Source organism: Halichondria panicea, chromosome 17, assembly GCF_963675165.1.
Source record: "Halichondria panicea chromosome 17, odHalPani1.1, whole genome shotgun sequence".
Lineage (NCBI taxonomy): Eukaryota > Metazoa > Porifera > Demospongiae > Suberitida > Halichondriidae > Halichondria > Halichondria panicea.
This window is the reverse complement of record NC_087393.1, coordinates 1820502-1845863: the sequence shown is the minus strand read 5'-3', so window position 1 is coordinate 1845863 and position 25362 is coordinate 1820502. Positions and strand designations below refer to the sequence as shown.

The 25362-nt window shown below is 39.6% G+C and overlaps 4 protein-coding genes across 7 annotated transcripts; 2 read left to right on the top strand and 2 right to left on the bottom strand.

The window, feature by feature from the left end:
• Positions 1 to 4: 4 nt before the first annotated feature.
• Positions 5 to 4948, bottom strand: LOC135350780 (cholesterol 24-hydroxylase-like). 3 transcript variants are annotated; one of them, XM_064549615.1, is made up of 16 exons: positions 4885 to 4948; positions 4354 to 4590; positions 3090 to 3179; positions 2873 to 2960; positions 2741 to 2814; positions 2489 to 2575; positions 2244 to 2382; positions 2021 to 2167; positions 1773 to 1923; positions 1649 to 1711; positions 1515 to 1587; positions 1109 to 1193; positions 884 to 997; positions 743 to 831; positions 627 to 696; positions 5 to 293 (listed from the first exon to the last, which is right to left on the bottom strand). In XM_064549615.1, the coding sequence occupies exons 2-16, from the start codon at positions 4500 to 4502 to the stop codon at positions 153 to 155; spliced, it is 1560 nt and encodes a 519-aa protein (XP_064405685.1). In that variant the 5' UTR covers positions 4503 to 4590; positions 4885 to 4948; the 3' UTR covers positions 5 to 152. The 3 variants fall into 3 exon arrangements, with proteins under 3 accessions (XP_064405685.1, XP_064405686.1, XP_064405684.1); XM_064549616.1 differs by having other exon boundaries at positions 4907 to 4927; XM_064549614.1 differs by having other exon boundaries at positions 4881 to 4924.
• A 314-nt stretch (positions 4949 to 5262) lies between these two features.
• Positions 5263 to 12498, top strand: LOC135350784 (cholesterol 24-hydroxylase-like). Its single transcript, XM_064549622.1, has 15 exons — positions 5263 to 5520; positions 5942 to 6025; positions 6079 to 6166; positions 7661 to 7734; positions 7790 to 7876; positions 7943 to 8081; positions 8148 to 8291; positions 8417 to 8567; positions 8629 to 8691; positions 8743 to 8815; positions 9505 to 9589; positions 9734 to 9847; positions 10770 to 10858; positions 10919 to 10988; positions 12170 to 12498. Exons 1-15 carry the CDS (start codon positions 5372 to 5374, stop codon positions 12314 to 12316), a joined length of 1557 nt encoding a protein of 518 aa, XP_064405692.1. The 5' UTR covers positions 5263 to 5371; the 3' UTR covers positions 12317 to 12498.
• Positions 12499 to 12950: 452 nt separating this feature from the next.
• Positions 12951 to 18761, bottom strand: LOC135350790 (cholesterol 24-hydroxylase-like). 2 transcript variants are annotated; one of them, XM_064549627.1, is made up of 16 exons: positions 18702 to 18761; positions 17252 to 17458; positions 15999 to 16088; positions 15782 to 15869; positions 15650 to 15723; positions 15398 to 15484; positions 15152 to 15290; positions 14949 to 15095; positions 14682 to 14832; positions 14562 to 14624; positions 14424 to 14496; positions 14228 to 14312; positions 14000 to 14113; positions 13852 to 13940; positions 13736 to 13805; positions 12951 to 13167 (listed from the first exon to the last, which is right to left on the bottom strand). In XM_064549627.1, exons 2-14 carry the CDS (start codon positions 17398 to 17400, stop codon positions 13908 to 13910), a joined length of 1293 nt encoding a protein of 430 aa, XP_064405697.1. In that variant the 5' UTR covers positions 17401 to 17458; positions 18702 to 18761; the 3' UTR covers positions 12951 to 13167; positions 13736 to 13805; positions 13852 to 13907. The 2 variants fall into 2 exon arrangements, with proteins under 2 accessions (XP_064405697.1, XP_064405698.1); XM_064549628.1 differs by having other exon boundaries at positions 13852 to 13930.
• Positions 18762 to 18796: 35 nt separating this feature from the next.
• LOC135350779 (cholesterol 24-hydroxylase-like) lies at positions 18797 to 25160 on the top strand. Its single transcript, XM_064549613.1, has 15 exons — positions 18797 to 19066; positions 19491 to 19574; positions 19627 to 19714; positions 21528 to 21601; positions 21657 to 21743; positions 21812 to 21950; positions 22013 to 22159; positions 22282 to 22432; positions 22494 to 22556; positions 22610 to 22682; positions 22825 to 22909; positions 23377 to 23490; positions 24271 to 24359; positions 24420 to 24489; positions 24805 to 25160. Exons 1-15 carry the CDS (start codon positions 18918 to 18920, stop codon positions 24958 to 24960), a joined length of 1569 nt encoding a protein of 522 aa, XP_064405683.1. The 5' UTR covers positions 18797 to 18917; the 3' UTR covers positions 24961 to 25160.
• Positions 25161 to 25362: the final 202 nt, after the last annotated feature.

Below are 25362 nucleotides of genomic sequence, written 5' to 3'. Positions count from 1 at the left end.
GAAATCCATACAGAGGGTATTTACAAAATGCAGCATACATACAAGAACATCAATTCATGATTGTTCATCTCTTGTACTGTACACGGGTATATACTTCTACTTCTACTGAACAGCTTGATGGGAGCATAAAAAGTAAGCAAAAAATTAAGTCATTAGATAGCTAGAGTAACAGTGCAAGGCACATTGTCTTTGGGCTGTACAGTTATTCTTTGAGCAACAGCCAGCTTGTAGTCTGGAGGAAGAGTGAAGCGGAAGGTCTGCACCAGTCTGGCCAGGATCAGCTTAGCCTCCATCTGCACGGAAAAATTGTGGGTTGAATTGTGGGTTGAATTTATATACGCTGTTGTGTAGTTCTATAAAGGTATAGGCTTGACAAAACAGCGGGGGGGGGGGGGGGGTCATAAACTCCATTCTGCTTATCTCCTATCAATTTTATTTTGGTCTTAAAATGTAGCTCTTTAGTATAATTATTATAATTATACTAATAACTGAGCAGATGCATTACTTGTAGAATTGTCTGTATTTTAGCTATTTCAGGCAGCATAATAGCCACTCAAATCTGCAGTGTCCAATATAACGGGGTTTCACTGTAGCTAGAACCTAAATGTACAAATTAATACACTCACAAGAGCAAAGTGTTTTCCAATGCACGAGCGATGACCAAGTCCAAATGGAAAGAAAACAAACGAACTGGGCCTGAAAAAATTTACTATTAAAATGTCCACGAAGATAACAAACGAACTGTTGGTTCTCAGGGTTGAATCTGGATGGATCAAAGCTGTCAGGATCGTCAAAGTATTGGGGCAGCCTGGACATCATTGCTGTTATCAGCTGAGAAATAGGAAGTATTACAGTTTAGTGTTTCAAGAAAACACTAACTTACAAATAGACCACTCTTTTCTGGAATGAAGTGCTCCCCAAGTTGAATACCACCCTTCATAACTTCCTTCACAATCCCAAAGGCCGGGGGATGTAATCGTAGGACCTCCATCAGAACCTAGTGTATAAAGGGTACTGTGCTCTAAAAGAATAGTCATGTTGTTACGGGATCAAAATGAAGGAATAAAGGTACTTATAGCAAATACGTATGTACAGAATGCACATGTACCTGCTCAGTGTATTGTAACTTCTCCAGATCTTCGTTAGTCACTTCAGTTCGTCCTTCAAGGACCTCTTCTACTTCAGCTTGGAGTCTGTTTAATAAGGAAGTCAATAAAATCTAAACTAGAGATAGGACATAAGTAATCAGAAAGCACCATTGTCTATACCATATAATTAATTATAGTGGGTAACTTTCGTGAGATAAAATTCGTTATTTTCATGGGCAAGCTGATCTCCACAAATTCGTTCCCCATGAAAACGTAGGCGTGGCTTACCGGAACACATGCAATGCAGTGCAGGGAGTGAAGTCAAACAAATTTTTTACTCACAAAAATCATCGTTTTCAAGTTGAGCGAAATGTTTACCCCATGAAAATTACCCGCTATACGGTATTGCATCACACTGTCACATACCTGCAAAGAACTTCAGGGTACTGGTTTAGGAGGACTACTGCAAAAGACAGCATGTTTCCAGTAGTCTCTTGGCCTGTGTATATACATGCATGCAACAATTGAGCAGATACATTTTTTAAATATAGTCGGGTTACCTGCCACATAGAAGGTGACAAAATCGTCCACCAAATCTTCAATGTCCACAGATTCCTTGGTAGCTATAATTATATGGAACAATGCAATGATCGGTGAAAATCAACATTAACTTAGAGTACTCACAGGCGACTTGCAGGATTGAGGAGAGTATGTCTCTGGGAATCTGCTCTCCAGCTTCCACTGCCCTGATTCTCTTCATGATGCAGTCTCGTCCAATCATCCTCAGAGCTCTAATAGTTTCTTGATAGCTCTTCACCTCAAACGGATGAAGGTACTGCAACAACCAAAAATCATGACTAATACGTTTTTACCAAAAAGTTGCCTAACATATTATTTAGCTTTTCTGTGCCTACATGTAGCTTTGAGATTACCTGGAAAAACGGACCACCGGCGAAAGCCCTCTGTACTCCTTTAAATGTGTGGGAAATAAGAAACGTAAGCTTCCCATTTCCTTTGGTCAATTTCAGTCCAAGTGTTTTGTCATCCCATTGCTCAGAAAAGTCAGATCCAAATGCCACCTGCATGTGCATGTGCATATGTTACACTGTTTTTGTAGCATAAAGCATGAAATTACACGGTATACCGTTTATATACCTTACTAATAACATTCAGTGTGACTTCTGCCAAGTGTTGTTTCATGGGAACTGTTGTCTTCCCATCAGCCAGAGGTCGTATGCCCTCCAGCAATTTGTCAGTGCACTCGTTGAAAGAAGGGAGAAGGCCCTTTAGGTAGCTAATGTGAAGAAGACAACGAATTGATAGCTGACTAGTATATTATTGTTTGCCATAGTTGGTTTTCAGTTATATATTGTAGCTACATACGCTCTTAAGTGACTCACCTCTTATTGAAGGAGTGCTCGTAGATCTTTCTCCTAGGCTTCCAAGTATCGTGATCAGGGATAGAGGCAAGTCCATTCCCAGAAAACCTAAAATGAAAAACAGGCGATTAACCAGGCAATAATTATGAATATCTCAGAATTTAATAGCTAAAAATAGAAACTGTGACGTTCAGGAAAATTGGCCTTAAAAAATACGCATTGATTTACCCTAGTTACATTATATCCTGCCTGCCTAATACATTTGAAGCTAACCTCTCTCCATACAGCCAACGTCCTTTGTTTGAAAACATTGTAGGCTTACCATTCTTTACCTGCATTATCACCTCCTGCATTAACAAACTAGAGTGACTATATATATTCAACCATAGTATGTATGCAACACACCTTGATATTTTCTGGGTCTGAGATTACAACAAAAGGTAGTTGCATTATGAAAACGACAAAAACACCAGGGTTGTCCAATTCAGAATACCTGTATACAAAAAGGTTGTGGTTATGTCTACATGTAAGTTTATTGTTATTTATCGAATTCAACCAAAATTATTTATAGGCTACTCTTCAGTATACAGTATTATACATAATTGTGAGGTTGACATTGTACCATTGATTGTAGAGCTCTAAGCATGGGTCTTCATCATTCTTCGATAACTTCCTGCTCTCAAGAATGTACGTGACATGCCCAAGAAAGAACCTGTTGATTAAAAAGTATTAAGATAACGACAAACTGTCCGTTTGTGGGTGGGTAGAGTAAAATACCAAGATCAGCAACACCTCAATATTTTGGCTAAAATTACGCTGACTGGTATGGGCGTGGCTGTGATTTATAACGATTTTGTGGTAGCATAGTGGAGCTGATATTTTCAGCTTTGCTGGCAATATGCTTTCAATTAGCGAAGTAGAGATACATAAATAAACACAGCTAATAAGCCAGCTGAGTTCTGCAGTTTGTACCACAGGGGCAGGGTCTAACGATTATAGAGTGCGCCTTAGCTATGAAATATATGGGAAAATAAAATATATGAATAAATGAAATATATGGGAAAATATATGGGAAAATTGGTAGTCACTCTAACTGTCATCACTCGCTCATTACTATCGATCATAACATGATGACAGTTAGTTCCGAGTGAAGCGAGGCTCTAATCAGGTCACGTTGAGATTCGGAGAGAGGAAAAAAAGGACGTCGGGCACTTAAAACTATAGTGGCTCTGGTTGCTGCAGATTCTAACAGTTGACTTCAAAATTGTAGTGATTGTACTGAGGAGCTCCATTCTACAGCTCAGAAGGCCCCATTTCAAGAGTTCTGCTCATAAGCCAGATAATGCATATGGTTCTTAAGTGACATTTCGATCATTACCTACAATCGTAGAGTCCAGGCTCCGCCCAGCTACCTATGACATGTAATAAGTCGGAGCTGATCAGAATGATGAATAATTATGTGTACCATCCCTAGTATAGTTAGTTAATGATTAAACTTGCAGCATAGTAAAGCTAAAAAAGAGGTACATTTTAATAAGCAAAAGAGTCTGCAGTTGTCCTAACAATACTGGTAGCAGTGATTGAATCTATTATACGTGGTCGCCAATCATTTGGTGTTTAATCTACCTATTGGCTATCTCTACCCATCTATTTAGATCTATCGTACACCTTGGTGGCACTGAATTTGCAAGGTTTTCGAGGATTGACCTCAAGCCGTGAAAATTAATTTGAAAGACCTGTGGTCATTTTAACCTCTATCCTCGAAAATAAAATCTACGAAATGTTTTAGCTTGAGCAATCCGTGAAAATTTAGTGCCTCGAAAATAACCCACTATATGATATCATGTACCAAAACAATAAGACAAAATAACAGTATACCTACTCACCCTTTGAGTGTATTGGGAAGTTTGGGAGAAGGGAGATGAGAGAACTTGGATCGTTTGTATTTGATAACTCCAGCAAAGAAGAGAATGGCTCCAACCACCAGAGCTAGTAGACCCAAAACCACGTAAGCCAGGATTATTAGAGCACCCATAGCCAGCAGAACTTCTTGGTCACACAGCTGGAGAATGACAAGATCCTGGAGTGTCGAGTCTAGTCTTACATGTCACTTGAGGGAGGGGCTGTTAAAAAACGTTTGTTGATATAAATGCGGGTACTTTAGATTGCGAAGTGCGTCATTCCAAACAGGTATACCGTATATCTTCTAATTTATCGGACAGCAAAAAATAATTATTTTGGAAATTGTCCGGGTATAATTGGAACAGATTTTTATAGAGCATGCGAAGTGTCCGGAATAATTAGAACAAGCAAGCAGCTGCATGCGAGCTAGCTAAGTTTAATAGAACAGGGTACGACTGAATAGTTGCACTAGCTACTCAAAGCTATCTAACTGCAGCACTCTAAGTCTTACTTGCCGTCTATGAATGGTAACTCAACTTTTCAATGTATTGTCCAGATATTTAGAATGTAATATTAAAGTACTGGAGTGTCCCCGTTGTATTAGAACAACGAAAATTGCCCAAAAGAGTGTCTGGGGTACAGTTGAGCCTCGGTTATCCGAACACCTTTGTCCCCGGCCCCGGGCCCATTCGGGTAAGTGAAATATTCGGATAATCAAAAGCTGGCTTTTTGCCAGCCACGTGGGCAATTTCCTACTGCGCATGCTCAGATTGCACTATGCTCTAGCATTCGGATAATCGAGGATTCGGATAACCGGGATTCGGATAACCGAGGCTCAACTGTAATTAGAATTGTCCGATAAATTAGAAGATATACGGTAATTATGCTTGCTTGATTAGCTTTTTTTCACACAATATAATAATTAAAGTAGATCTACATGCACGTCTACGTACATGCACATGACCTGAAGCTCACCAGTATTTTCTCTGTGAATTCTCTACCATGGGTGCTCTACTGGTGCTGGTTTATTTGATTGGAGGTGTGCTAAGTCTTGTGGCTGGATCATTCCTCTGCTTTATGGGGTACATCTACTACATTCGACACAGCTACTCCCACCTCCCCTCTCCCAAGCTGCACAAGTCACTCAAGGGGTGAGCTTACATGGTATAGCCCTTTTCTGTCATGTCAGTCTAGATGGTCCCCGGGACTATATAATTATACAGCAGCAAATTGTTCCAATAACATGAATAAACTGACGGTCCAGTTAACCTAACACGCTAACTGAGTTTGGAAGAACAGTCAATGGAAGTTGGAAATACATGCTACCGTAGATGATCTAGAGCTATATTTACGGCAAGAGCATTCTACCATACACTTGTCTGGGGGGGGGGGGGGGCATGCAGTTATTGCATAAGATCCGCACATCTAATGAATGTCTGATCTGCATTTCAGGGACAATCAGTGTTGTATGTCAATAGTAATTTGGTAGCTTTAGAAGCTACGCATAAACAGTTCAGTGAGTAACCTAAGCCAATTTGAAGGTTAAACAACATTCATGGTTTCATGATGCAGGTACATTTATGGACACTTGTACCACTTGATTGAAATGAGAAAATCGAGTATGGAGACATCAGTTGTGGAGCTATTCACAAAATGGTACTGATCATCTTTATTATATAAAACATACAGCATAATTCACCACTCTGCAGGTGCTTGGAGCTGGACAGCCCAAGTGCTTTTGTTATTTTCTTCCTACACGTTCCGATTGTTGTTCCCTCTCACCCGGAAACTATCAAGGTATTGTGGTACATGCATTAGGTATTATGGCAGTGTTTCCTCCGGCCCTGTTTGATTAATTTTTTAGCCTTCATGCATGTGCTATATATCAGTAGACTCTTTAATCCAGCTCTCTGCACCTCGATATACCGGTCGTTTCGTTTGGCACAGATTGCTAGCTTGATTATTACTGCATGCACAAAACTCACCCTGAAATGCGGCCAATCGCTATTCTGTATGGTCAGTTCTGACTGCCCCAAACTAGACATTTTATACGTATACGATAATATTATGACATTTGAGTGTGGTTTAATTGGCAGATGAAAATTGTGGATTACATTTACATAGAACCTCCGTATAACAGACAAGTTGGTGCAGGAGGTTTTGTCCGCTATTCAGAGGTTTCCTTTATTGGGAGGTTATACCATGTAAGGTTACGTTACCCCAAATATTTAATGAGACAGTAATGACTTTAAATACACAACATATATGGTGAACTGAGTCAGTATACATGGAGACACCGGAGGTTAATTCCTTGCACTGAATGTATCTTTTGTGCAAGGCTGTTGTCCGTTGTCCGGAGTTTAGAGGTTTCCGCTGTTCAGGGTTGCAAGTACACTAGTTAGATAGTAAAAGCAGTTGATACAAGGCATGCTGTCCGCTACAACAGAGGGATCCGCTATTTAGAGAGTCCGTTATAAGAGGTTCCACTGTAAATAGCAAAATGATTGAAACAGAACCGCAAAACTAGTCATTAGATTCAAAGTAGTATCGTTATTTGTTTTCTGAAATGCAACCACTTCCCTATTGCAGCCAAACTGCATGCACTGTCCTAAGGGTGACTTGATTAACGAGAGTCTACTGTATAACTGTCTAGATGCAGCTGTAACATAGAGAGACCAAAAATCAAACCGTATATCCACCTGCGCACTAAGAGATTGCAATAGACACTATACACTAGCTGTAGCGCATAAGCGCCCAAAAAATGCTTTCAATCCGGCAGTCCGGATTTTTTCTGGTGCTGTAATTACATGAACTGAATTTGGGAATCTGTACAACTCTTGCCCTGTACAAAGTGTAATTGAATTGTGGCTAGGCTGTAACAGATTTTCTCTATTGTGGTCATGAGTATTGTGCCACTGCATAGGAAGCCAGAGTGCCAAACCCACAAGCCATATATATGTAGTCTGGCCCACCACTCTGGGGAAAACACGATACGCGTATACACAATAAAGCAGTACCCCACGGCTTTTATAGTGAGCAAAACTGCATGGTGTCCGTTAGTGGTTTTGGACGGCATCTCCAACACGTGATATCTGTTAGAGCCATGAATTAGCCACATACACTAAACTTCCCATTTATAAAAACGTGCATGATACCAAGTACGTATAAAGGTTTCCGTGATTCGATATAAGATTAGTTTCGCATGCTAAGGCGCTTGGCAATAAATCTACGTACTGATTGGTTATTGCCCACGATCTTATAGTAAAGGTTCTGATTACACTGTTTATACAGACTGTAACAATGCAAGTAAAGAATGGGAAAATAAAACAACTCAAGACAAGAGTGGGATGGCTCTTCGGACAAAGGTATAGCTATTATGTATATCCATGCTGTTATTGCTTTAAAGTAATCCCGCCTCAGATTTTTGGGCAACGGGTTAGTCGCTATATTTGACTATGATACTTGGAAACCAAGACGAAAGATCTACGATCAGCCGTTCAATAAGAAGTATGCATAATCATAATTCTGTTCAACTTATAAGTTGTCGGATTCATCATTGTGTCCTCACAATAGCTACCTGAAGAGCCTTCTCCCTTCTTTTAACGAGTGCACTGACAAATTGCTGGAGGGCATACGACCTCTGGCTGACGGAAAGACAACAGTTCCAATGAAACAACACTTGTCAGAAGTCACACTTAATGTCATTAGTAAGGTACATATCGGGTTGTGTGTTTACATGCACATAATTATGTTTAGCCGCTCTAATTCCACTTCACAGGTGGCTTTTGGATCGGATTTCTCTGGAAAATGGGATGCAACTCTCGGCCTGAAATGGGTCAAAGGAAATGGGAAACTAACTTTTCTTATTAGTCATGCATTTGAGGGTCTGCAAAAGAGCTTCGATGGTGGCCTTGCCTATGCGGTTAGTTAGTTGATATCCTCTATGTCGCTCAGTTTGAGCCCAGCTAGAGTCTTTTCTTTTCATGGTGTAAATATTTTACATGTATAAAGTATGCAGAAAGTTATTAGCACTTCGTTCGTGTATAGTATCTTCATCCGTTTGAAGTGAGAGGCTACAAGGAGGCTATTAGAGCTCTGAGGATGATTGGACGAGACTGTGTCATGAAGAGAATCAGAGCAGTGGAAGCTGGAGAGCAGATTCCCAGAGACATACTCTCCTCAATCCTGCAAGTCGCCTGTGAGTACTATAAGTAAATGTTGATCCACACAGATCATTGTATTGTTCCATATAATTATAGCTACCAAGGAATCTGTGGACATCGAAGATTTGGTGGACGATTTCGTCACCTTCTATATAGCAGGTGACTCTAATTTAAATTGAATTACTTAACTACGTTCCTCATTCTCGACAGGACAAGAGACTACTGGTAATTTGCTATCTATTGCCACCGTTCTAATACATCAACATCCTGATGTTATGTGTCGGTAAGCGTACATGTAGTAGTAGATATTAATATCACTGTAAAAATGTCATTGTGTGTATTATATACTTGTGTAACATACATACGTCAGGGTTTCATCTAGTGGGGGGGTGGGGGGGGAAGCTTCCCCCCCAAAATGCTCAGCTTCCCCCCCAAAAGAGAGGGGAAAATAGGAGGAGAGAGAGGAAGAAGGGGAGAGAGGGAGAGGGAGGGAGAGGGAGGGAGAGGGAGGGAGGGAGGGAGAGGGAGGGAGGGAGGGAGGGAGAGGGAGGGGGAGAGGGAGAGGGAGAGGGAGAGGGAGGGAGGGAGGGAGAGGGGTACTATAACCAACATTATCTAGACACGGTCTTTTGCTACATGTAGCTTTGCTAGAGGATGCTTGGTCATCACCTATAGTATTACCACAAATCTATCCATTGCTTTTGTGGTTTCTATAGTGTTCTATAGATACGGTCCACAATTTCAAACCAGCATACCAAGTTATATGGAGTTGCCTGTCAATGCACATTGCCAGGAGTACATCGCTAATAGACACCAACAACAAACAATATAGGGGGCGTGGCCTCACATGTTTCACGCTGGCGCGCGCAGTTTCTTTTCAAACACCCCCCCCCCCCCAAACTTGAAATTCTGGATGAAACCCTGTACATATGCGTGAATTGGGCTTGAATATGCAGTTCTATCATTATACAGACTTCAAGCTGAAGTAGAGGAGGTTCTTGAAGGACGAACTGAAGTGACTAACGAAGATCTAGAGAAACTACAATACACTGAGCAGGTATGGATATTGTCATGTGTCAATGTCAGCATTCAGACTAGTCTCTAGTATGAAGCTGTCAGATTGAGTGTGTTCATTTGACTCTATTAATTTCGCCAAAAATATTTTTTGTTGGAATGTTCTTTCCACTTATAATTTATGTAGGTTCTGTTGGAGGTTCTGCGGCTGTACCCTCCTGTTACCGGGGTATCCAAACAAGCCATGGAGGGTGGTATTCAGCTCGGGGAGTACTTCATCTCGGGAGGAACATTTTTATTTGTGAGTTTACATTTATATAGTTGCTAACAAGACAGCATGCATGTGGAGGTATCATGTTTGTTGTTCTGATGTTCTGAGTACTTATCGTATATATATAGCGCTTTATATTCGTGGAGCTAAAATGACCGAATGTTAGTGCCTCAAACATAAACCTCTCTACTGTAGGGGTGTGGTCATTTGAACCTCAATCTTGAAATGTTTTGTTTGGGCAATTCGCGAAATATTAGCTCTTTGAAAATGAAAGCACCGCAAGTGCTGATGCCTCGGTGGATGTGTCAAAGCTACTAGCTATTGCTAATACACACAGATATCATAATGTTCTTACGATAATTTTGCTGCATCTGTAATCACAAGGAAACTCAAATAGTGGGAAATGATCGATCAAGATCGATGCTAAAAAGGATTCCAAAAGTACAAAATCTAAAATTAATGGCTGCTGCATTTATAGTGCAGTATATCCTTGCAGCTCTAATTCGCTCTAATTCGCTCTAATTCTTGCAGCTACAATAGCTAGCGTTCTAGTGCAGAGCTAACTGAATAGCAACACTCCATGGACAAGTTTTGCTACGCACTCTTCTGAAAAGGCTGCAATAACATTCCAAGTAATTAGCACAACTAGGCATAACTCGAGAATGAAGCATTATTTTGCAAATCCAAGAAAACGTGACTAGAAGCCTATAGAAACTCTTGTTTGCTAATCCTTCTATACACACGGACACACAAACACCCTACCGCATACCTCGCTTGCTCATGCGCACTGAGGCACAACTCAGTATAATGTGTGTTTTTTTGGTTTGTTTTTAGTAAGTGATATACTGATATATAGATATACTGCATGCACTTACATTATACCGTCTAACTGCAAACCATTGATCGTATGCATGCATGGTAGCCTGCTTAATTCGTGCAAATTCATATCCAGCTGCAAATGTCAATGATGTCCAGGCTACCCCAATACTTTGACGATCCTGATAGTTTTAATCCCGCCAGATTTAATCCAGAGAACAAACAGTGAGAAATGTCCCAGCCCACACTGCAAGTATTTTAAGATTGTGTTTTTGTTTCCTGCAGACCCAGTTCATTTGTCTACTTCCCATTCAGTCTCGGCCATCGCTCTTGTATTGGGAAACAATTTGCTCTGGTAAGTACTCCTCTTATTATTTTTATGTAGCACCATATAATTTAATTGAGCGCCTGGAATATTTTTTTGGCGCTTAATTAAGTAAATAAGCGTTTGTAGTCAATGTTCTGGGCGCGCATGCAAATGATCCACGTCATAGCCTCTAGGGTAGTTCTTGTATAATATTATATATATAATTTGTGCATTGCTGGAACACATCCCCAAAACAGTTGCTCGCTACAAAAAACAGTACTTAAGATCGTATTACTCGAATTTTCGAGGGCGGCCTGGAGCAGAGGCTATATAGGTCAATTAGATCCCATTTGAGTGTATTTAGCAGGGAACTATGAGCTATAGTACCGGTACTATAGATTGCTCTGGGCTACAAACTACAACATTGTACATTGTATTATGATTTACAAGAAGATACACATGTAATAACATATTGTAGCTAGATGCTTTGTCTAGTAATATAATAACAGAACTAGAATGAAAGAGAGAAGCTCTAGTTTCTTTTTTTGGCTTTGTTCGAAAGTAGTAGGAGACGCTCGTTTTTTGGGCAGTGTGCTGTGCTTTTTTGCAAGGCTGCATGGGGGAGGAGCTGGATGTATGGAAGTGCTGGGATTCTAGCTTTGGTTTCTTCCTAAAGTTCCTTTCGCTTTGTTCAAGAGTAGTATAGGAGCCGCTCATTTGCTGGGCTTGTTTGCTGCAAATTATAGCTTATAGGTGTCTTCCTTTCGCTTTGTGAGAGTAGTACGAGCCGCTCGTTTCTTGGGAAGTGTGCTGGGCTTGTTTGCTGCAAAACTGGGGGAGGAGCTGGATGTTTCCGTTTTGTAGGTGGAGCTAGGACTATAATTTTGTCCATCAAACTGAGGTGGAGGAACAGGGTTGACTTGAATAGAGACCACAGATTTAGTAGAGACACAGAGATGCCAACTTCAGATATTAGTTTTCAAAAGAATAATGATGCAGTTGCTAGGTTGGCTGTTTATATAGGTTGACTGTTGCTAAGCTAGTGCATTTCTAGTACCCAATAGGTTTTGGGATCTAAATCAGTTAGAACATGTGCATTCGATATCTATGGTTATAGTGTCCCTCATCCCTCGGGCTAAAGCCCTCGAGCTTTGGGACACTATAACACATAGATACCTCATGCCCATGTTCTAACCATAACATAATTATGATGTGACTTTTTCGTGCAGATGGAGGCTAAGCTGATCCTGGCCAGATTGGTCCAGACCTTCCGTTTCACTCTTCCTCCAGACTACAAGCTGGTTGTGGTGCAGAAAACAACACTGCAACCTAAGGATGATGTACCTTGCACTGTCACTCCCACTTCGATTTCATAAACTAATTAAAGGATGGCAACGATTGTGTCAACAATAATTACAATAGCTCCCCTGCACCGTTTTTTGGCAACATTTTACGCTGTGTATATAATTATATATATAATTTTTATGTCATATTTTTATACTGAGTTTTTCATTTATTTGACAACTATGCATGATTGTAAGAGTGTCATATAATTAAGGCTCATGTGATCTTATAGGAATGCAGGCTCCAATCGTTTAGTTCACTTCTTCTTGTAAACAGTCACATTTTGCACATAATTGTAATTTAAAGCCACCAATTCCTGCCATGGTTTTTGCATGCGTGTTCGCAAACATCATACCACAATTAAGGAATTAGGGCATGCAGTTAATTGATTCATGTGAGGTCTTAACCTTAGGAGAGGACCTTTTGGCACATCAATGTCCTTTTTTGGTAAAAATTATTACACTAAGTTTTGTGTAACAATGTTCTCATGGCAAAAAAAATGTGACTGAAAGTATAAGATAACACCAATTATAGGGCATACGCCCTTAACACTGAGATATATATATATATGCATGATATTGTCTATTATGTCGTGAGAATAGCCGATAAACTAAGCCTGCACATGGATATAAAAATTTCCTTACGTCATTATATATACTGAAAATATAACACAGCATAATTGTATATGCATTTAATCTTTTCAAGTACTTCTACTGATCATAAACAGCTTAAAAACTAGCAATTAGATAGCTAGAGTAACAGTGCAAGGCACATCGTCTTTGGGTTGTACAGTTATTCTTTGAGCAACTACCAGCTTGTAGTCTGGAGGAAGAGTGAAGCGGAAGGTCTGCACCAGTCTGGCCAGGATCAGCTTAGCCTCCATCTGCACGGAAAAATTGTGGGTTGAATTTATACTGTAACTGGCCATTTATGTAGTTCTACAGTGGAACCCTTCTAACAGCAGAATGGGACAAATCATACAATGAACTCACTGACATGGTTACAAAAAAAAAGAGATTGCAAGGACCGACTAATCAACTGCCAGACTTTCAAGATTATTGAACATTATGGGTAGACAAATATTACAAGATTGCACAACCTATCACTCATTTGCTAATAAGGTAAACTGTGATAATTATGATATTTTATTTTTTATATATAGACAGCTGTTTTTATGGAAAGCGCTTCCAATAATAGTGTGTTTCACTTGAGAGGCCATGAGCCTATTTTGCGTTGGCTCATGCTCATGCTCCTTTCTGTTCGATAAATCTGATTGATTGATTGAACAACGCGGTGAATTAAAGGCCAATTGCGATATAAAAGACAGACCAAACAACATTTTCGGTGTACAGAACACAACCACTTAAGAAGGCCTTAACTAAAGACACCACTGCATGGCAGCATAAGTCACAGTGTCCAGGTTTTAACTGAGCGCACAAAAGTGTACTCACAAGAGCAAAGTGTTTTCCAATGCACGAGCGATGACCGAGTCCAAATGGAAAGAAAACAAACGAACTGGGCCTGAAAAAATTTACTATTAAAATGTCATCAAAGATAACAAACTCACTGTTGATTCTCAGGGTTAAATCTGGATGGATCAAAGCTGTCAGGATCGTCAAAGTATTAGGGCAGCCTGGACGTCATTGCTGTTATCAGCTGAGAAATAAGAAGTAATAATTATTAAAATTTAGTGTTTCAAGAAAACACTAACTTACAAATAGAGCACTCTTTTCCGGAATGAAGTGCTCCCCAAGTTGAATACCACCCTTCATAGTTTCCTTTATACTCCCAAAGGCCGGGGGATACAATAGCAAGACCTCCATCAGAACCTAGTGTTAAAATAAAGATGATATTTTGCTAGGGTAGTCACAGATGTTGTTACGGAATCATAATGGAGGAATGAAGACACTTAGCAATTAGGTATACCATCCTACAGAATGTACCTGCTCAGTATATTGCAGGCTTTCCAGATCTTCGTTAGTCACTTCAGTTCTTCCTTTAAGAACCTCCTCTATTTCAGCTTGGAGTCTGTATAACAAAGAAAGTCATCCAACTGATTGTCATCCAACTGATTGTAGGTCGTACAATCGGTTTTGAAAGCACAATAATTGGCTATATCTATTGCACACTATCACATACCTGCAAAGAACTTCAGGGTGCTGGTTGAGGAGGACTACTGCAAAAGACAGCAAGTTTCCAGTAGTCTCTTGCCCTGTGTATATAAAGCATGCATGCATGCAGCAATTGAGCAGACACATTTAGTATATAGTCTGTTACCTGCCACATAGAAGGTAACAAAATCGTCCACTAAATCTTCAATGTCCACAGATTCCTTGGTAGCTATATGGAACAATACAAAATGGTCCGTGAGGATCAACATTAACTTAGAGTACTCACAGGCGACTTGCAGGATTGAGGAGAGTATGTCTCTGGGAATCTGCTCTCCAGCTTCCACTGCCCTGATTCTCTTCATGATGCAGTCTCGTCCAATCATCCTCAGAGCTCTAATAGTTTCTTGATAGCTCTTCACCTCAAACGGATGAAGGTACTGCAACAACCAAAAATCATGACTAATACTCTACTTTTTGTCAACAGTTCCATTCGTATTATTATTCTGTGCCTATATTATAGTATACATGTACTGCACTGTAGCTTGAAGATTACCTTGAAAAACGGACCACCATTGAATGCTCTCTGTACTCCTTTAAATGTGTGGGAAATAAGAAACGTAAGCTTCCCATTTCCTTTGGTCAATTTCAGTCCAAGTGTTTTGTCATCCCATTGCTCAGAAAAGTCGGATCCAAATGCCACCTGCACGTTTGAAAAATTATTGTTGTAGTATAAAAGCATGACCCGTATAGATCTACCTTACTGATGACATTCAGTGTGACTTCTGACAAGTGTTGTTTCATGGGAACTGTTGTCTTCCCATCAGCCAGAGGTCGTATGCCCTCCAGCAATTTGTCAGTGCACTCGTTGAAAGAAGGGAGAAGGCCCTTCAGGTAGCTAATGTGAGGAAGACAACGAATTGATAGCTGACTAGTATATTATTGTTTGCCATAGTTTGGTTTTCAGTTATATATTGTAGCTACATACGCTCTTAAGTGGCTCACCTCTTATTGAAGGAGTGCTCGTAGATCTTTCTCCTAGGCTTCCAAGTATCGTGATCAGGGATAGAGGCAAGTCCATTCCCAGAAAACCTAAAATGAAAAACAGGCGATTAACCAGGCAATAATTATGAATATCTCAGAATTTAATAGCTAAAAATAGAAACTGTGACGTTCAGGAAAATTGGCCTTAAAAAATACACATTGATTTACCCTAGTTACATTATATCCTGCCTGCCTAATACATTTGAAGCTAACCTCTCTCCATACAGCCAACGTCCTTTGTTTGAAAGCATTGTAGGCTTACCATTCTTTACCTGCATTATCACCTCCTGCATTAACAAACTAGAGTGACTATATATATTCAACCATAGTATGTATGCAACACACCTTGATATTTTCTGGGTCTGAGATTACAACAAAAGGTAGTTGCATTATGAAAACGACAAAAACACCAGGGTTGTCCAATTCAGAATACCTGTATACAAAAAGGTTGTGGTTATGTCTACATGTAAGTTTATTGTTATTTATCGAATTCAACCAAAATTATTTATAGGCTACTCTTCAGTATACAGTATTATACATAATTGTGAGGTTGACATTGTACCATTGATTGTAGAGCTCTAAGCATGGGTCTTCATCATTCTTCGATAACTTCCTGCTCTCAAGAATGTACGTGACATGCCCAAGAAAGAACCTGTTTATTAAAAAGTATTAAGATAACGACAAACTGTCGTTTGTGGGTGGGTAGAGTAAAATACCAAGATCAGCAACACCTCAATATTTTGGCTAAAATTACGCTGACTGGTATGGGCGTGGCTGTGATTTATAACGATTTTGTGGTAGCATAGTGGAGCTGATATTTTCAGCTTTGCTGGCAATATGCTTTCAATTAGCAAAGTAGAGATACATAAATAAACACAGCTAATAAGCCAGCTGAGTTCTGCAGTTTGTACCACAGGGGCAGGGTCTAACGATTATAGAGTGCGCCTTAGCTATGAAATATATGGGAAAATAAAATATATGAATAAATGAAATATATGGGAAAATATATGGGAAAATTGGTAGTCACTCTAACTGTCATCACTCGCTCATTACTATCGATCATAACATGATGACAGTTAGTTCCGAGTGAAGCGAGGCTCTAATCAGGTCACATTGAGATTCGGAGAGAGGAAAAAAAGGACGTCGGGCACTTAAAACTATAGTGGCTCTGGTTGCTGCAGATTCTAACAGTTGACTTCAAAATTGTAGTGATTGTACTGAGGAGCTCCATTCTACAGCTCAGAAGGCCCCATTTCAAGAGTTCTGCTCATAAGCCAGATAATGCATATGGTTCTTAAGTGACATTTCGATCATTACCTACAATCGTAGAGTCCAGGCTCCGCCCAGCTACCTATGACATGTAATAAGTCGGAGCTGATCAGAATGATGAATAATTATGTGTACCATCCCTAGTATAGTTAGTTAATGATTAAACTTGCAGCATAGTAAAGTTAAAAAAGAGGTACATTTTAATAAGCAAAAGAGTCTGCAGTTGTCCTAACAATACTGGTAGCAGTGATTGAATCTATTATGCGTGGTCGCCAATCATTTGGTAATTAATCTACCTATTGGCTATCTCTACTCATCTATTTAGATCTATCGTACACCTTGGTGGCACTGAATTTGTGAGGTTTTCGAGGATTGACCTCAAGCCGTGAAAATTAATTTGAAAGACCTGTGGTCATTTTAACCTCTATCCTCGAAAAGAAATGTTTTAGCTTGAGCAATCCGTGAAAATTTAGTGCCTCGAAAATAACCCACTATATGATATCATGTACCAAAACAATAAGACAAAATAACAGTATACCTACTCACCCTTTGAGTGTATTGGGAAGTTTGGGAGAAGGGAGATGAGAGAACTTGGATCGTTTGTATTTGATAACTCCAGCAAAGAAGAGAATGGCTCCAACCACCAGAGCTAGTAGACCCAAAACCACGTAAGCCAGGATTATTAGAGCACCCATAGCCAGCAGAACTTCGCAGCTGGAGAATGACAAGATCCTGGAGTGTCGAGTCTATACAGTGCAACAACCAAAGAGAGTAGATTTTTTTTTTTGGTACACATTTTTTACATTTTGTGGCATATCTTCTAAAGTAAAAGTGATATGATCTATTTGAGTGCAGGTACTGAAAGTTCAACTATTGGCGCTTCCATTGGACCACCACCTGTTACATCACATGACATCATCAGTATAAAATGGCTGTCTGAAGATGTGTACTTCCGAAAATATGTTAGGAATAGAAGTAGCTTATTTGTTTGAGTTAAGATCTGAAATTTGTTGTGCATGTACCTGAGTATATTGCTCATCTTTTGAGCTTCAACAGAAGTCTGGGCTACTAGTAAGTTCTGAGAAATACTGCATTTTGTTGTTTTTTGGTGGCAAATATGTTAGGAATACAACTTTCTATTTTATATTAGTTAAGGTCTGATTTTTGAGCAGCATGTACTACAATAGTGTACTTTTCATCTGTACTAACTTACAGGAGTTAGGCTAGCCTCTTCTTTGCTAGAGCGGCCCATCTTGTCAAAAACAGTGCTTTTTATGACTTTTGGGGCAATTTGGCTACGTAGTAAGCTCAATTACCACGCCCCTGTGACACAGAATGACCAACACCAACTGCGTATTTGCAGGTAGACATCACATGACCTTTGGATGTAGCAAATAACAACAAGATGATTTGTGATGTCACAAATCAATGAATATCATTGCATACGTCAGCAAAAGTAGCAAAACGGAGCAAAATCACCATTTTTGACAAGAAGGGCTGCTCTAGCAAAGATGAGACTTATCTAGCTCCTGTAAGTTAGTACAGATAAATTCTATGCTATTGTAGTACATGCTCCTCAAAAATCAGACCTTAACTAGCATAAAATCGAAAGTTGTATTCCTAACATATTTGCCACCAAAAAACAACAAAATTCAGTATTTCTCAGAACTTACTAGCAGCCCAGACTTCCGTTGAAGCTCAAAAGATGAGCAATATAGTCAGGTACATACACAATAAATTTCAGATCTTAACTCAAACAAATAAGCTACTTCTATTCCTAACATATTTTCGGAGGTACACATCTTCAGACAGCCATTTCATAGTGATGATGTCATATGATGTAACAGGTGGTGGTCCAATGGAAGCGCCAATAATTGAACTTTCAGTACCTGCACTCAAATAGATCATATCACTTTTACTTCAGAAGATATGCCACAAAATGTGAAAAAAAATAATATAAAAAAAAATCTACTCTCTTTGGTTGTTGCACTGTACATGTCACTTGAGGGAGGGGCTGTTAAAAAACGTTTGTTGATATAAATGCGGGTTCTTTAGATTGCGAAGTGCGTCATTCCAAACGATTACCTGCTTTTTTTCACACATAGATCTAATAATGATAATTTATTATAATAGATCTACATGCACGTCTACGTACGTACGTACATGCACATGACCTGAAGCTCACCAGTATTTTCTCTGTGAATTCTCTACCATGGGTGCTCTACTGGTGCTGGCTTATTTGATTGGAGGTGTGCTAGGTCTTGTGGCTGGATCATTCCTCTGCTTTCTGGGGTACATCTACTACATTCGACACAGCTACTCCCACCTCCCCTCTCCCAAGCTGCACAAGTCACTCAAGGGGTGAGCTTACATGGTATAGCCCTTTTGTGTCATGTCAGTAGTCTAGATGGTCCCCGGGACTATATATACAGCAGCAAATTGTTCCAATAACATGAATAAACTGACGGTCCAGTTAACCTAGCACGCTAACTGAGTCTGGAAGAACAGTCAATGGAAGTTAGAAATACATGCTACCGTAGATGATCTAGAGCTATATTTACGGCAAGAGCATTCTACCATACACTTGTCTGGGGGGGGGGGGGGGGGGGCATGCAGTTATTGTATAAGATCCGCACATCTAATGAATATCTGACCTGCATTTCAGAGACAATCAGTGTTGTATGTCAATAGTAATTTGGTAGCTTTAGAAGCTACGTATAAACAGTTCAGTGAGTAACCTAAGCCAATTTGAAGGTTAAACAATATTCATGGTTTCATGATGCAGGTACATTTATGGACACTTGTACAACTTGATTGAAATGAGAAAATCGAGTATGGAGACATCAGTTGTGGAGCTATTCACAAAATGGTACTGATCGTCTTGTATTATAAAACATGCAGTATAATTCATCACTCCGCAGGTGCTTGGAGCTGGACAGCCCAAGTGCTTTTGTTATTTTCTTTCTACACGTTCCGCTTGTTGTTCCCTCTCACCCGGAAACTATCAAGGTATTATGGTACATACATTAGGTATTATGGCAGTGTTTCCTCCGGCCCTGTTTGATTAATTTTTTAGCCTTCATGCATGTGCTATAATACTGTAGACTCTTTTTAATCCGGCTCTCTGCACCTCGATATACCGGTCGTTTCGTTTGGTACAGATTGCTAGCTTGATCATTACTGCTGCATGCACAAAACTCGCCCTGAAATGCGGCCAATCGCTATTCTGTATGGTCAGTTCTAGGTATTTTATGCGTTATATTATACGATAATATTATGACATTTGAGTGTGGTTTAATTGGCAGATGAAAATTGTGGATTACATTTACATAGAACCTCCGTATAACAGACAAGTTGGTGCAGGAGGTTTTGTCCGCTATTCAGAGGTTTCCTTTATTGGGAGGTTATACCATGTAAGGTTACGTTACCCCAAATGTTTAATGAGACAGTAATGACTTTAAATACACAACATAACTATGGTGAACTGAATCAGTATACATGGAGACACCCTTCATCCGTTGTAGGAGGTTAATTCTTGCACTGAATGTATCTTTCGTGCAAGGCTGTTGTCCGTTGTCTGTAGTTTAGAGGTGTCCGCTATTCGGGGTTGCAAGTACACTAGTTAGATAGTAAAAACAGTTGGTACAAGGCATGCTGTCCGCTACAACAGAGGGATCCGCTATTTAGAGAGTCTGTTATAAGAGGTTCCACTGTAAATAGCTGAAACAGAGCCGCAAAACTAGTCCTTAGATTCAAAGTAGTACCATTATTTATTTTCTGAAATGCAGCCACTTTGCTATTGCGGCCAAACTGCACTGTCCTAAGGTAGCCTTGATCCCAGGCCGAGTTTTTGCTTTTATAACGGTTAGGTGAACAACTAGGCCTGGTACTAGTTGTCTGCGCATGTGTCAAATTTTCATTGTATTTGTGGTCGGCAAAAATATTTAATAAACGAAATTTGTACACAGAAAATGCACAGAGTGAGTACACAAAAGATGCACATAGGGAGCTGCTTCGCAAGGACCTGGGGAGTTTCCAGTTGTGCTGCAGCACGATTACAGTGACCCAGGGCAACTTTAGGATGATTGAATGCTTCAAATTATGTTTCAAAACGATTTAGCAGGCTGCTGGACTTCTCTGATTCTAGGCCCCAACTCGTAACTCAGTTAAACTTTGCTTGAGAAAACGTAGATTTTCTCGATGCCTCTGAGATACCCAGCAACGCTCAAACAAGCAGGTCATACTCCAGTCCTGTAAGTATAGGACAATATTAAAAGAAACCGAAGACGGTTAAACCCTTACCTCAACTGTCCAGTCTCGTCCGTTAGTATAGCCAAGAGGAACACTGTTGGGATAGCTGGATATTAGCCATTGCTCCTGTACAGAGAAGTAGACAGTCTATATACATGTATAGATCTATACATATTAAATTTCTCGTATTAAACAGGTTATAGTGTCATTGTCGACGAGCTGATGATGGTAGCACCAAGCTCTCTAGCTCACACTCTTCACTTGATCCACCATATTAATGATGATACTATAGTCTACCTTTTATAGTGAGCAAAACTGCATGGTGTCCGTTAGTGGTTTTAGACGGCATCTCCAACACATGATATCTGTTAGAGCCATGAATTAGCCACATACACTAAATTTCCCATTCATAATAAAACGTGCATGATACCAAGTACGTACGTATAAAGGTTTCCGTGATTCGAGATAAGATTAGTTTCGCATCCTAAGGTGCTCAGCAATAATCTACGTACTGATTGATTATATTGCCCACGATTTTATAATAAAGGTTCTGATTTTACTGTTTATACAGACTGTAACAATGCAAGTAAAGAATGGGAAAGTGAAACAACTCAAGACAAGAGTGGGATGGCTCTTTGGGCAAAGGTATAGCTATTATGTATATCCATGCTCTTATTGCTCTAAAGTAATCCCGCCTTAGATTTTTGGGCAACGGGTTAGTCGCTATACTTGACTATGATACTTGGAAACCAAGACGAAAGATCTACGATCAGCCGTTCAATAAGAAGTATGTATAATCATAATTCTGTTCAACTTATGAAGTTGTTGGTTATACATCCTGTTTCCTCACAATAGCTACTTGAAGAGCCTTCTCCCTTCTTTTAACGAGTGTACTGACAAATTGCTGGAGGGAATACGACCTCTGGCTGATGGGAAGACAACAGTTCCAATGAAACAACACTTGTCAGAAGTCACACTGAATGTTATTAGTAAGGTATATATCGGGTTGTGTGTTTACATGTACATACATTTCACCGCTCTAATTCCACTTCACAGGTGGCTTTTGGATCGGATTTCTCTGGAAAATGGGATGATGCAACTCTCGGCTTGAAATGGGTCAAAGGAAATGGGAAACTAACTTTTCTTGTTAGTCATGCATTTGAGGGTCTGCAAAGGAGCTTTGCTGGTGGCTTTGCCTATGCGGTTAGTTAGTTGATATCCTCTAGTTTGAGCCCAGAGCAGAATAAGTCTTTTCTTTTCACGGTGTAAATATTTACATGTATTAAGTATGCAGATAAAGTTACTAGCACTTTGTTTGTGTATAGTATCTTCATCCGTTTGAAGTGAGAGGCTACAAGGAGGCTATTAGGGCTCTGAGGAATATTGGACGAGACTGCATCATGAAGAGAATCAGAGCAGTGGAAGCTGGAGAGCAGATTCCCAGAGACATACTCTCTTCAATCCTGCAAGTCGCCTGTGAGTACTCTAAGTTAATGTTGATCCTCACTAATCATTGCATTGTTTCATATAATTATAGCTACCAAGGAATCTGTGGACATTGAAGATTTAGTGGACGATTTCGTCACCTTCTATATAGCAGGTGACTCTAGTTTCAAAATTAAATTACTTAACTACGTTCCTCTTTCTCTATAGGACAAGAGACTACGGGTAATTTGCTATCTATTGCCACCGTTCTGATTCATCAACATCCGGATGTTATGTGTCGGTAAGCATAATTATATGTAGTAGTAGATACATCTTAACGTCACTGTAAAATTATGTCATTGTGTGTATAATTATATACTTGTGTAACGTACATACGTATGTACGTGAATTGGGCTTGAATATGCAGTTCTATCATTATACAGACTCCAAGCTGAAGTAGAGGAGGTCCTTGAAGGAAGAACTGAAGTGACTAACGAAGATCTGGAGAAGCTACAATACACTGAGCAGGTATGGATATTGTCATGTGCCGATGTCAGCATTCAGACTACCTTAATGTTACTATTATAGACAGGTAGTACCGTAGTAATTTTAGTGTTTTCTCTGTTTTTAGGGTATTAATTGTAGCAAATTCATTAGCACAATATTTGAAAAGATGTACAAGTATGAGTTTTAAGGTTGAATGGAAAGCTTGGAGTCAGATACAGTAAAAAAAAAAGGGGGGTTAGCTTGCTTAGCATACTCTCAAAAGTAATTAGTTTAATGGGATTCATAATTTTTTTAATACGTTTTATTATTAGCGCGTACTTAATTTAGTGTTAATTACGAATTCGCTAAAATTATTACACGTTTATAATAGGTAGTCTAACTGTCAGATTGAGTGTGTTCTTTTGACTCTAAATGGTCCAATTAATCTTTATTCCAAAAATAAGAAAAATGGAACATTTTTTCCACTTTGAATACATGATTGTATGTAGGTTCTGTTGGAGGTTCTGCGGCTGTACCCTCCTGTTGTTGGGATATCCAAACAAGCCATGGAGGGTGGTATTCAGCTCGGGGAGTACTTTATCTCAGGAGGAACATCGTTATTTGTGAGTTTACAATTCTATATAGTTGTGTATAATTATAACAACACAGCATGCATGTGGAGGTATCAGGTTGTTGTTCTAAGAATATTTATCGTATATAGCGCTTTATATTCAAGGAGCTAAAATGACCTTGAACCTCGAATGTTAGTGCCTCAAACATAAACCTCTCTACCGTAGGGGTGTGGTCATTTGAACCTCTATCTCGAAATGGTTAGTCTGAGCAATCCGAGAAATATTAGCTCTTTAAAAATGAAAGCACCGCAGGTGCTGATGCCTAGGTGGATGTGTCAAAGCTACTAGCTATTGCTAATACACACAGATATCATAATGTTTTTACAATAATTTTAAAGCCAAAATTAATGGCTGCTGTATTAGTGCAGTAGATCCTTGCAGCTACCAATAGCTAGCGTTCTAGTGCAGAGCTAACTACTAAATAGCAACACTCTATGGACAAGTTTTGCTAGCACTCTTCTGAAAAGGCTGCAAAATAACATTCCAAGTAAGCATAGCTCGAGAACCAAGCATTATTTTGGAAATCCACTAGAAGCCTATAGAAACTCTTACTTGCACTTCATTAATCCTTCTACACACACAGACACACTACCGTATACCTCGCTTGAGCATGCGCACCGAGGCATAATAAAGCATTCAGTATAATGTGCTGTTTTTAGTAAGTGATACTGATAATATATACTGTACATGCACTATTATACCGTCTAACTGCAAACCACTAATCGTATGTATGCATGGTAGTCTGCTTAATTCGTGCAAATTCATATCCAGCTGCAAATGTCAATGATGTCCAGGCTACCCCAGTACTTTGACGATCCTGATAGTTTTAATCCCGCCAGGTTCAACCCAGAGAACAAACAGTGAGAAATGTCCCGGCCCACACTGCAAGTATCTTAAGATTGTGTTTTTGTTTCTTGCAGACCCAGTTCGTTTGTCTACTTTCCGTTCAGTCTCGGCCATCGCTCTTGTATTGGGAAACAATTTGCTCTGGTAAGTACTTCTCTCATTATCATTATGTAGCGCCATAATTATGAGCGCCTGGAATATTTTTTTGGCCCTTAATTAAGTAAATAAGCAGTCTGTAATCAATGTTATGGGCGCGCATGCAAATGATCCACGTCATGGCCTCTAGGGTAGTACTTGTATAATACGCCAAAATATTTGTGCATTGCTGGAAAATCCCTAAAACAGTTGCTCACTATAAATAGAAAAAATAGTACGATCGTGTTACTCAAGTTTTCGAAGGCAGCCTGGAGTATAGAGGCTATATAGGTCAAATAATTATGATGTGACTTTTTCGTGCAGATGGAGGCTAAGCTGATCCTGGCCCGACTGATGCAGACCTTCCGTTTCACTCTTCCTCCGGACTACAAGCTGGTTGTGGTACAGAAAACAACACTGCAACCTAAGGATGATGTGTCTTGTACTGTCACTCCCACTTCAATTCAATGTCATAACTAAAGGATAGCAATGATGTGTCTATAATAATGACAATAGCTGCTTGCACCATTTTTGGGAAAAATTTTACGCTGTGTATTATGTCATGTATAATTTTTATACTGACAACCAAGCATGATTGTAGGAATGTCGCATTAATTAAGGCTCATAGGAATGCAGGCTCCAATTGTTGTTTAGTTCACTTTTTACATTATCATGTCTTAGTCACGTTTTGCACATAATTGTAAAGCCTTCAATTCCTGCCAATTATATTGGTTTTTGCATGCGCGTTCGCAAATATCGTAAAAACATTGGCCACAATTAAGGAATTAGGGCATGCAGTTGACTAGCTAGGTCTTAACCTTATAGGATGACCTTTTGTCACATCAATGTCCATTTTTGGTAAAAATCATTACATTAAGTTTT